Source organism: Lepisosteus platostomus, chromosome 24, assembly GCF_059453375.1.
Source record: "Lepisosteus platostomus isolate fLepPlt1 chromosome 24, fLepPlt1.hap1, whole genome shotgun sequence".
Taxonomy (NCBI): Eukaryota; Metazoa; Chordata; class Actinopteri; order Semionotiformes; family Lepisosteidae; genus Lepisosteus; species Lepisosteus platostomus.
In genome coordinates, this window is record NC_142634.1 from 12748178 (window position 1) to 12759202 (window position 11025).

Below are 11025 nucleotides of genomic sequence, written 5' to 3' on the forward strand. Positions count from 1 at the left end.
GCAACACCTCCGAGCAAAACTGTCATTGCAATGCAGTCTTCACCAGTGGGGACACTTTATCCCAAAATCTCTACATGTTTGAGATGAATGATATGCTTGAACACAACAAAAAAATCACACAGGCAAACTTGCATTGGCCTTGGGAAACACCTGCCCTTCTTAAAAAGTGAAAAAATAATTTCTAAAATCAAGAGGGAACAAGGAACCAAAGGCGTACGACTTAGAATTTGGATATATTTCCACACTGGGGAGAAACAAAAAGCCTGTATTTCTAAAATCTTAGGACATACGTTTTCATAGGGTTCCGTAACACTTCTGTTTTAAATCCAGCAGAGTACTTAACCACTGATAATTATACAGTGTTCCACATCTACTCCCGTAAAACATCAGATCCTACAGCAAATGACAAAAATGCATGTACGTTGTTATTAAAAGCATATTACTTAATTTGCCATTATTATCTATGCAGTTATGGAAGTTCAAAGGAAGTTATATGAACCACATAATTAATTGCTGTTTATCACTGCTCCAATTCCCTGCAGTTGCAGAAACTTTTTTTTATTGAAATGAAAAGCCACACACCAACATACACACACACATGTGCACACACCATGCAGCAAGCCTCACAAAAAACTGCCTTCAGGCTGCCTTTCTCCATGCCAAGCTAGAATCAGTTCTCCCACAGCTTACAATTTCCTGCCAAAATGAAGGAAAATTACAGGCCTCCAAAAAGACAATGCCAACACAGGTATGAGAGAAATTGACCCATGGACAACAAGCTGGGTGTGTGAGATATCAAGGATATAATTTTAAGGGCTTTATCCAGAAGGTTATCAGTTACCTCACAGAGACATTATCAACATTTTATAGTTTGTGATTTAGTCTGTTGATCTGGATAAGAGCTGTGCTCATGGATTCACCTCTATAAGTCCTATTCATCATCACAATGGGGCAGCATGATGATGTGATTCAGGGGTAATTTTTAAAAGCATAATCCTAACTTGTGCCACTTGTTGAGTTTAAAAGGGGGCTGATTCTTATATCATCATTATTTTCGGTTATTTGGTATACTTTTGCGCACAGGCCGTGCTGTCATAAAATAAAATAAGCAGGAGAACGAAATGAGAGGTCTTTTAGACATCTTCTATTGCAAAATGTATGAACAGTGATTTTTAAACCTAAAGGGCAGCAGCGTAGAGAAAGAGAAAGCTTGAGAACTAGAAAGAAAGACTGGGTACATTTAGGACTCACAAATGTACAGAACACTCCTCTTGAAGGAGCAGGCTTTGCTTCAGTCGAGATTATGAGCTCCAAACATCAAAAAGAAGAACCACATAACACAGCCTTCATTTCAGTTCTGATCCTACCTCACTTTTCTCTAGCTTCACCTTATGTTTCATGTATTTGTTTCTAGGGAATTGTATCTTGGATACATCATGTTTATTATTTAATCATTTTCATTTTGCTGGTGCCTTTTCCCAAGACACCCTACAATTAATAGTTTACAAGCATTAAATGGATATTGTTTTGGCCACCATATCCGTCAGATCTGGAATACTTACTAAACCAGTAAGAAATACGTTGAGAATACAGATTTAATTTGCCATTCATTAATAAATTTTGAAAAGTTTCACAGTATAATTACAACCTACTCCCATAGAGTGAATCACTTAAATGTGGTCATAGGCTTACTCCCACTGTATTTCCCACAGATGTGTAAAAAACAGTAAGTAGGTGCCAGCAATTACCTTGCAATTACATGGTTGTAATAGATTGTGTTAAACATTGAATTATTCGGGGTCTGTGGATTATTCAGGGTCTGTTCAATTCCTGCTGGAATTAGGCACGTGCTTAATCCACAGTGGAAGAAAAGCTAGAAGATCCTTTTTTAGGCTGTACTTCTGGTACCTCCATGCACTTTCTATTTAAGGAACCTTAATGATAACATTTGTGTCTCTCTCTGGCTAATGGAGGAAACTATAACTAGAACAAAAAGTGCATGCAATTCCACAGTGCTAACAGCTCATGGAATATCCATCCATCCATTTCCCAACCACTTTATCCAGTACAGGGTCGGTGGGGGAGCCGGAGCCTATCCCAGCAAGCAACAGGAGCAAGGCAGGACATACCCTGGAAGGGAAACCAGTCTATCACAGGGCACACCATACACACCAGGGCCATTTTTCCCAGAAGCCAGTTAACCTACCAGCATGTCTTCGGACTGTGGGACGAAACTGAAGCACTTGGTGATACTCCACCTGAACACAGGGAGAACATACTCCAGAACTCTACACAGACAGCACACCAGTTCTGGAACTCAACCCCAGCACTACAAGGCAGCAGTGCTAATCTCTGTGCCACTGTGCTGCCCAAGTGATTGTAACATTTGTCACATAAACCTGTTATCATATTTATATCTAAATATTTCCTAGTATTCTCAATCAAAAAGTTCAAAGAGGACTGAGACATGCTCAGTGAATCCTTAGCAACCTGTGTTTATAGTTCCAATCATCCCGTGGACCAAGCAGGAACCCAGCAGAGTTGCACATATTATATATATATATTGCGTAAGCAGTAAGCATAACTGACCATCATTCTGAGTGTTTTATAGTTTTATCATTTAGGGGCGGAGCAGTGGCTCTGTGGCTAAGGACACACGTCTAATAGTGTTCAAGGAAAATGTATTAAAGCAACATCGTAGTGTCCCTAGAAGGCTTCTGTAAGAATCTTGCATTTTGGCTCAAGCCCAGGCTGTGGTGCTTCTCTGAGCCAAGATGGGTTCTAAGCAGGCAGGGATCCGCACCTGTGGCTCGAAGGTTCCCAGTTCGAATCCCGCAGCCGGCAGAGGAATCCTACTCCATTGGGCCCCTGCGCAAGGCCCTTAACCCCAACTGTTCCAGGGGTGCTGTACAATGGCCGACCCTACTCTCTGACCCCAAGCTTCTCTCTCCCTGTCTGTTTCTCATGGAGAGCAAGCTGGAATATGTGAAAAGACAAATTCCTAATGCAAGAAATCATATAGGGCTAATAAAGTGATGTTATAGTAATTAAAAACAGCAATGTGTATATCTCGTTTCTTACAGGATGCAAAACTGCATTGTCCGTTAGGTTTTAAGAAGCAGCATTTCCACACGATCCTCTATATTTTTAAATTTTAAACAGCTGCAAATCAAATACAGATTAATTGCACTTCCCACTTATTAGTGATACAAAAACTGTGGCATAAGCAGCTTAATGCTTGGATGGATTGTGGACAGTGATAATGAAACCTGCAAATGTTCAGATAGTCACTGTCTTTTGCTTTGCTAACATAATCCTTAGATACAAACCTTCAAATCAATACTGAGAGAGGTTCTTTCCTAATACACAATCAGAATACCTGGGCAACCTACCAATACTTGAAGCAGAAATCTATAATGATTGTAAGAATTTTGAATAGGACCAGAAGGTGTACTAGTTTTCCATGACAGATATTGTTGTCTGTTTGTTTTGCAGTTTTTGCTATTAGTAATGCCCCAATGTAGGGCATTAATAAATGTTCCAAGATAAAATATACAAGCTACTACAAACTAAATATCTAAAAATTACAAATAATTTGTTTTTATTTCTATTATACTGAAAGATTAGTTTAGCACTCAATCCTTCTTATTGGAGGAGCAAAAATGTACTCCCACAAATATTTTATTAGGTACACTAGGCAGGAACAGACTTTAAAATTGCTTTTCATTTATTTATAGTTTAATATACAGCATTAATTTGCAGAGTCAAAGTCTCATTAGTGTCTACAACCTTTCTCAAGGTGACTGCATATTACAAAACTAACATATTTCCACCAAATGTGACTGGAGTTAGCCAGAAATGTTCAAAAACTGGATATAGCACATTAACCTTGTTTCTCTTTTTCTGAAATATTAATGTGTATACAGGGCCGTAGCAATGAAAATTCACATATCTTATGTAAACCATTCAGTACACCTCAATGCTGAGCCTAGATAAACACAGCAATGCCATCCCTTGCAATAATAATATAAATAGAAAAAAATGCATGTTTTTTTACTACCACATAATAAAATCAGAAGAAAACATACATTATACAAATACTTTTGAAATCAGACTTAAACATTTCAGTTGAAGGTCAGTAAAGAGTTCCACAGTCAGGGCACATCACAACAAAAGGCATTATAGTCATCTAATCTTGATGTAAAAAGGCATGCATCTTCTTCTCAGCATCAGAATAAAAAGAATAATGCAGTTTTAGGAATGATAAAAGATTAGTTCTAATGATCAATTGACTAAATACATTGTACACGCGTCAACTAGTATAAAATGCAGCACATACAACTATATTTAAAAATATTTAAAATTCAGTGCACAAATTTCATTACCTTGACATGTTCTACCACCCCATCCACACATTCATCCACCTACGTATATCAACTACTCTTCTATCAGGTGTTATATGACGCTAAATATAGCTACAGCTGGACAGCTTTCTTGCAAGAAAAAAATATGATTTCTTAGTACAAAACTCAAAAGTCTTACTCCTAGACAATAAACTGTTGAAAGTTCTCAAGATATCCATCAAGTTAACACAGCAGGTATTCCCAATATAATCATAAATTCTACCTATAAAAATACACATTTTGCATTTCAAGCAATATAGTGTTGATAGTTCCGAATGAAAATGTCCTTGTCCTTAATCAAAGACAGGGGTTGTAAATTCTTGCAGAGGATGGTGATAGAGGATGGGGAAAGAGAATAGGAGCCTCCTTGGTTCCTGATCACAGAAACCTTTCTGCATGGCAAGCACTGGGATGGCTACAGCTCACACATCTCTTAGCTGCTTCCTCTCTGCTTCTAAGCAGTCTGAGACAAATGAGCAAACAGATGTACAAATAAACTACATTTCTAAATAGGACACTTCATATATTTTATGCTGAAGGAAGCAAAAATGATCATAAGTGGGGAAATGTGGACAGTTTAAAACTGTGCATTGTGCATTCCAGATCCAAACTCATTTAAATGGGATTTAAAACAAATGGAAAAAAGGACCGGCAACCAGATCAGTGGAAAGGTAGCTGTCAAATAGTGTGATTAAACAAGTATTTGACTGATATTTGTTTTACATGTATGGTATTGGGATCCAAATCCTGTTTTGCTTTGTTTATTTTTGTACATACAATACTAGGATACAGCAGAAGGAACACAAGTTAGACTAATTTAGTAAAAGCCTGTAGAAAAAAAGAGCCCTCTTGTCATCTTATGGCTTTTACACTTAGATAAGTTTTAATCACATTACAGTCACAGCCCTAGGGGTCCCAACTAGATCACGATGAACTTAAAAACACAAGAAATGATCAACATACTTGAAAGGAATTTCCATTCCTTTCTCCTAGACCGTTAGCTTGTTTGCCTTGCAGCGCTGGGGCCCTGGGTTCGATTCCGTACCTGGGATGCTATGTGCATGGCGATTGTATGTTCTCCTCATGCTCATGTGGGTTTCTTCCCACACTCAGGAATATACCGGTAGGTTAACTGACTTTTGGGAAATTTAGACCTGGGCATGAATGTGTGTGTTTGTGTGCGTCTGCCCTGTGATGGACTTGTGTTCCGTTCATGATGAACCCTACCTTGCGCCCGGTATGTACCGAGATACAATCTGCAACCCTGAATTGGAAGAAGAAGTTACAAACTGGATACATTTGGAGACTTTTTCCTTTTAAAAAAAAATAAAGGTTATTTACCTATTCTATTTTTCTTACTTTTTGTAAACATAAGCAATTTAAAGTAACAATGTTGACAATTTAACTCCTGTCTTCCTAGATGTAGGCTGTAAAATATTGCACATGACCATTCAATACAATTCTGCATCGTTTACTTAGAAATGTACATACTTTTACTTTCACATCACAGAATAAGAGAGAGAAGACCAACATCCAGACAGTGGGTAATGTGACAACACAGTTATTTTAATTGAGGAAGAAACTCAATTTTTAAAGAAAGGCCAAATTTTCCAAATGTTTTTCCATAAAGAAAATATTCTAGTCTTTACTCTTTTTCCACAAAAGCATTGCATTGCCTTTCTCCAACTTTAGCTGAAAAAAATCTATTCTGCAATAAAAGTCTTTGAAAATGATCCTGCACATTTTTGTCATCCCCTGTTTTTCTCCTCCACAATGTAACAACAAACATCGGTCTTTCGCCTGGTGTGTAAATTCATTTTTGAAAATATTATTACTGGAAAATGCAGAAGTTGCATTCTGCAATCTAAACTCAGGTTTCCTGGCAAAAACAAAAAATGACAAAAATAACTTAAAAGACATTCTCACTTCAGTTCAGGAATGGTCCCTTGACACAATCAAACCAATACTTGCAAAAACATTTCACACAGCAAGTGAGAATTCAAAGAAATCTTGTAATATCTGTATTGTCCTTCAAATTATTGTGATGTTTCAGATACACTACTGAGGCAACTGATGCAAAGGTATGTGCAGGATGCTTTCAGACATTATATAAAAATACAGAAATGTGATGTTCACCTTCAGATCACACTGCAGCACAATTTAGAATAGTGTTTTTTTTTATGACAAAGCCACAGGCAGGACGCTGTAAATAAGCTGATAATATGACTGAACTACACTTATTGCATTACTCGTTAAAAAAATAAAAATCATGAATTCTTTCCTTATCATTGGAAGCATTGTTAATGGTTAGAGGGTGGCTGATCGAATGTTTTTTTTTTTTCTGCACAATCTCAGAAGCTTGTGGGGATTCAGACTTGCACACTATATGAGCCCCATGCTAATGCCTTCCAAGTTATTAATCATTATTATATATATATATTATATTATAATTTTTGGACAACCCAGTGCTATAGAACTGCAGGAATGAGGAAGGTATAATATTATGTGTATAATAAATATTATTGCATCTGTAAACATTACAATATCCTATATAAAGGTATATTTCATGCAAAGATGACAAAATTATCATTGAATTATATTGATTGAACAATGCAACCAATATGGAGCTGTCACTTCAAACACCTAATCAAGAGACTTCTTACAGAAGTCAGTATGTGAATTGTTATATCTAATGAGTTACACCCTTTGCAATTAACATGACACAGAGACTGTGCGAGTTTCACATATTCATTCCTGATACATCTCAAAGACAAGAGGACCCTTTTTCATCAGGCACAAGGCATGTTCAAATCGGTGACTCGAGCTAAATGAAAGAGCAGTGTGCCAAAAGAGCAAAATTTCAACCGAAACTTGGTGCGAGTTCTTTGCAATCTGGGCAGCTGTACATTAGGATTCACAGCTGATGCACTGCCTTTCTTATCAGGCTGGGACCATTTATCTTCCTCACATTCACAAAGAGCTCAGGGTTATACTGTATGTATTCATTTTTCCCACCTATTTTCTGGAAGCAGCTGTGTGGTACCAAAACAGTTCTAATACCATTTGCAATCAATCGATTGCAGGGGGTCACAACAGTTGCTTTAGTTGCAGTATATTGAGCTGGCAAAACCTCAGATAATTCACACTTGCAGACAACGCCAGAATTAGCTTTACATTACCCCCAAAACAGGACTCATCCTCCTAAACACCTTAACCAGTAAGAGGCGATTAAAACTTAGCTCCTTCCATTCATACAGTACTTAATAAGGAGTAGGGATACAAGAATCGCTTTAACAGATGAAAAGTAACTCCCACGTATATTGCAGAAAATTACGTTTTTATTTTATACCAATAAATGTAATGGAATTATTGTTTCAAATGGGCTTTGGTTTAATCACTAACCTGCTCATAAGACCATTATCTTAATATTCCACATCCGTAGTACATCATTCATTAACAGCAGGCATTTTAGAGAGGCACGACTTGATCTGTGATATTATCACTATTTTGAAAGATTTAGAACTGCTTAGAACAGAACAAGCGAATTCCACTGCAGCCTGAACCGAGGGTTGACGTATTCTACAACACTGGCTGTGGTTTCACGCTCCAATACAAACCAGACAAGCGTGGGCTGTTTTAGTACAAGCCAAAGGTGTCGTATGTATTGAAATGGTATAGAAAACGCATACGGATGTTCCTTGTGAAAGGGTTTATAAACACAGATCAAAAAGTTTCATTCCAAAACAATACTGTGAAAATGTTTTAACACATCAAAACAAAAGCTCTCTTTTTTTTCTACTCACCTCTGCAGAGCACAGCTAAGGTGAAGTGTAGCGTGCAGAAACGCAACATGTTTCTTTCTGCACGCTGGAAAACTTCCATTAGGCTCGTAGAACACGGACCTCTGAAATAACAAGGAAAATAAACTGCCTATTTCTTGCAGCTTCTCACATCCACAAGCCAGGTCGATCTCTCTAGTAGTGTCAAAGGAGTGTAGCAAAAGTGCATCCTGAAGTTCCTATTGTTGTTCCTGCTAAACATATCCCCATTCTTCAGCAGGCTCACAGCTCCGTTAAAACGTCTTATTATCCCAGTAGCGTTCAAGCATCGGAGAAGCCCTCTGACGCTGCCTTCCCCACTAACTTTCAAACACTGACTTCTTTTAAAAATGAAACGTTTTTTTCAGATGGATTCTGCTTGCATGCTTATGTGTCCTCCATTATCAAGTTACCGACTTTTAAACCTGTTAATTGTCGAAGCGTGCCCTTTAAAAATTCGCACCAGTCTGTTGAGGGGTGTCAGTAAGAAGACTCGAGGGGCTCGGCACTTGCAATGTTTCACTTAGCAACTGTCAACACTTTTACTAAAAGCAGGCTTGATTTCGCAGTAGAAAACGGCGGTAAATCTCCCCTTTTTTGTCCTTAGGTATTTAGGATTTAGATTTCCCTCTAGAGCGGCACCGTGCTTTGTTCCCAAAAGGCTTTGTATCGTCCGGACTAGCAATCTTTCACCTCTCAAGCGTTTTCAATACCGCTTCACGCGTCGCAGTCCAAGATTTAAATCCACAGTACTCTCCGCACCACCGATCGACCCCTAACATTAGCTAGGGTACTTTTTCCCCCCCTTTTTTGAGATTCTAGTTTCTCGTGTCCAGTCAAAAACAGAACTTGGGTAGGGTCTGAATTCAATGTTGTGAAAGAGAGACCGTATCCTCTAGCATTACAGTAAATTTTAAATCACATATCAACGCAGTTCTGAGTCAGTGGTTTTAAAATCTTGCTCCCCGTGGGTTTCTGTCCAGGTTTATGGCATGAGACATTAAATGTTTAACTTTTGTTTCAAAACTTTAAAGAATGAATGAACTTTTTAAAATCTTTCTTCAGAAACGTTCCACTTTTAAAAACATTGCTACGATACATTAATCTTCTAGATTATTATGAACAAATACCGGGCGAATGGTTCTTTATATTTTGAGGGGAATGAAATTGGTCAAAAACTACCAGATGGTTACACACGAAATCCCAAAAGTTTATATAAAAAGCACGTATTCCTGTTTTGTGATGGGTTTTATTTTTCGCAGTTTCTTAGTTTAAATACTTAGAAACTTGCGTTTCTGGAGTTCATCAGGAACAAGCACCAAAAGTGAAGCAGGAGACAGGTTTTCCAAATAATTTCCTTCGGTTTTCCAGTGGAGCCTTGGTTGTTTTCAATCCTGATAAAGATACCGCTATTTTGTATCATCACTGCTCCATATTCTAATCCCTACACCAGCGCCAAGACGACAAATACACCCGCAGTTTCCACTGAAACACACATAGGCGACAGAGATCCGCATCCAGCCGTCCTGGATTGGCAAATACCAAACTAGAGGGCGTGTTTGAGGTGGGAGACCAATAGCACGACTGTCTGCCTTGCATCCGTTCACAAAACATTTTCACGGCTGTCTTGGCGAGAGCATCACGTTGCAAATTACCAACATGTGAACAATGCTTATACATAAGAAATAAATAGTCAAACATTGTTGCCTGCAGGTTAAAGTAGTACTCAAAAACGATGGTAAAATGCTTGCAAAATGCATTATGCAGATGTGTATATGAAACATTTCATTTGTTATCTAATTTTTGTGGGGCTAAGCATTGTCCTAAGAACATATTGCTCCACTTGCTGCAGGATTCTCGCTTTGGCAAATATTTCTGTGGATCTTTACAAATGGCAAGGCAAATTCAGTAGCAGAAATCGGTGGCGGAGCCTTCCAAAGATATAATTCTCTAAATCATTCAAATATAAATTAATTGCTAAAAATTACTTCTTTGACAATGAAATCTCTTCTGTGTTAAGTTAACTGAGCACTAATCTCAGTCTCGCAAAGGATAATGAACGAGTATACTTAACACGCATAGTGTGATGATGCAGTTCTACAATTCTATAGACTTGTATAGAGTGGCAGAAATAAGTGACTTCGCCTTGAGCTTTAAAAGGCAAACAAGTAACATTAATTACACTTAGGCCTAATAATCTGGGTCAAATGAATAAAATTGCGGGAACAAAGCATGCCGATAGGTGTCAACCACTGTAAAATATTCTACCACGTTTTTCCTAAAAGGGTAATCATCTGATTGCTGTTTTTTTTGTCATGATCACTAAACATTTCTAGCTAAACAATTACTTTACTGGAATGTAATATTCTAATCTTAATAGTAGAAATATTTCAGTACTTCTCTGGATGCTGGATGTTGGAGTTTTGTAGATGGCAGGTGTGAGGATCCTAAATGCGTTCAGTGTTTCTACAGTAGTTATTTTCGCTTTCTCTGATTTGCATATGCCCCTACAGCTCCTCAGAGGAAACGTTGAAATATCGTTTAAGTGGACGAGCGTACTAAAGCACTGTACTGTAGCAGAGCTACAAACTGTGCATCATAAAAGTTCCAGATGTCTAGAGCCCCAAATAAAATCTTCTGTGTAACGCAATAGCAACATAAGACGTCAGACATAAACCTCTCTGACCTTTCTTTATGAATTATTTGTGAATCGTGCTACCTGAAGCGGAAACAAGAAAACACAACGACTGCTTTCCGTGTTGTGCCTTTAGCCCTCTCTTGTCCTGTAATTGTTCTCTCTGTCG

General features: G+C 38.0%; 1 protein-coding gene across 2 annotated transcripts in view; it reads right to left on the reverse strand.

The window, feature by feature from the left end:
* Nucleotides 1–9710, reverse strand: part of LOC148641687 (transmembrane protein 132C-like) — a 173312-nt gene extending 163602 nt beyond the window's left edge. For both annotated transcript variants that reach the window (XM_088618035.1, XM_088618034.1), the window contains exon 1: nucleotides 8207–9710. In XM_088618035.1, coding sequence (XP_088474161.1) covers nucleotides 8207–8285 — 79 coding nt within the window. In that variant the 5' untranslated portion in view covers nucleotides 8286–9710. The remainder of the gene's footprint in view (nucleotides 1–8206) is intronic.
* Nucleotides 9711–11025: the final 1315 nt, after the last annotated feature.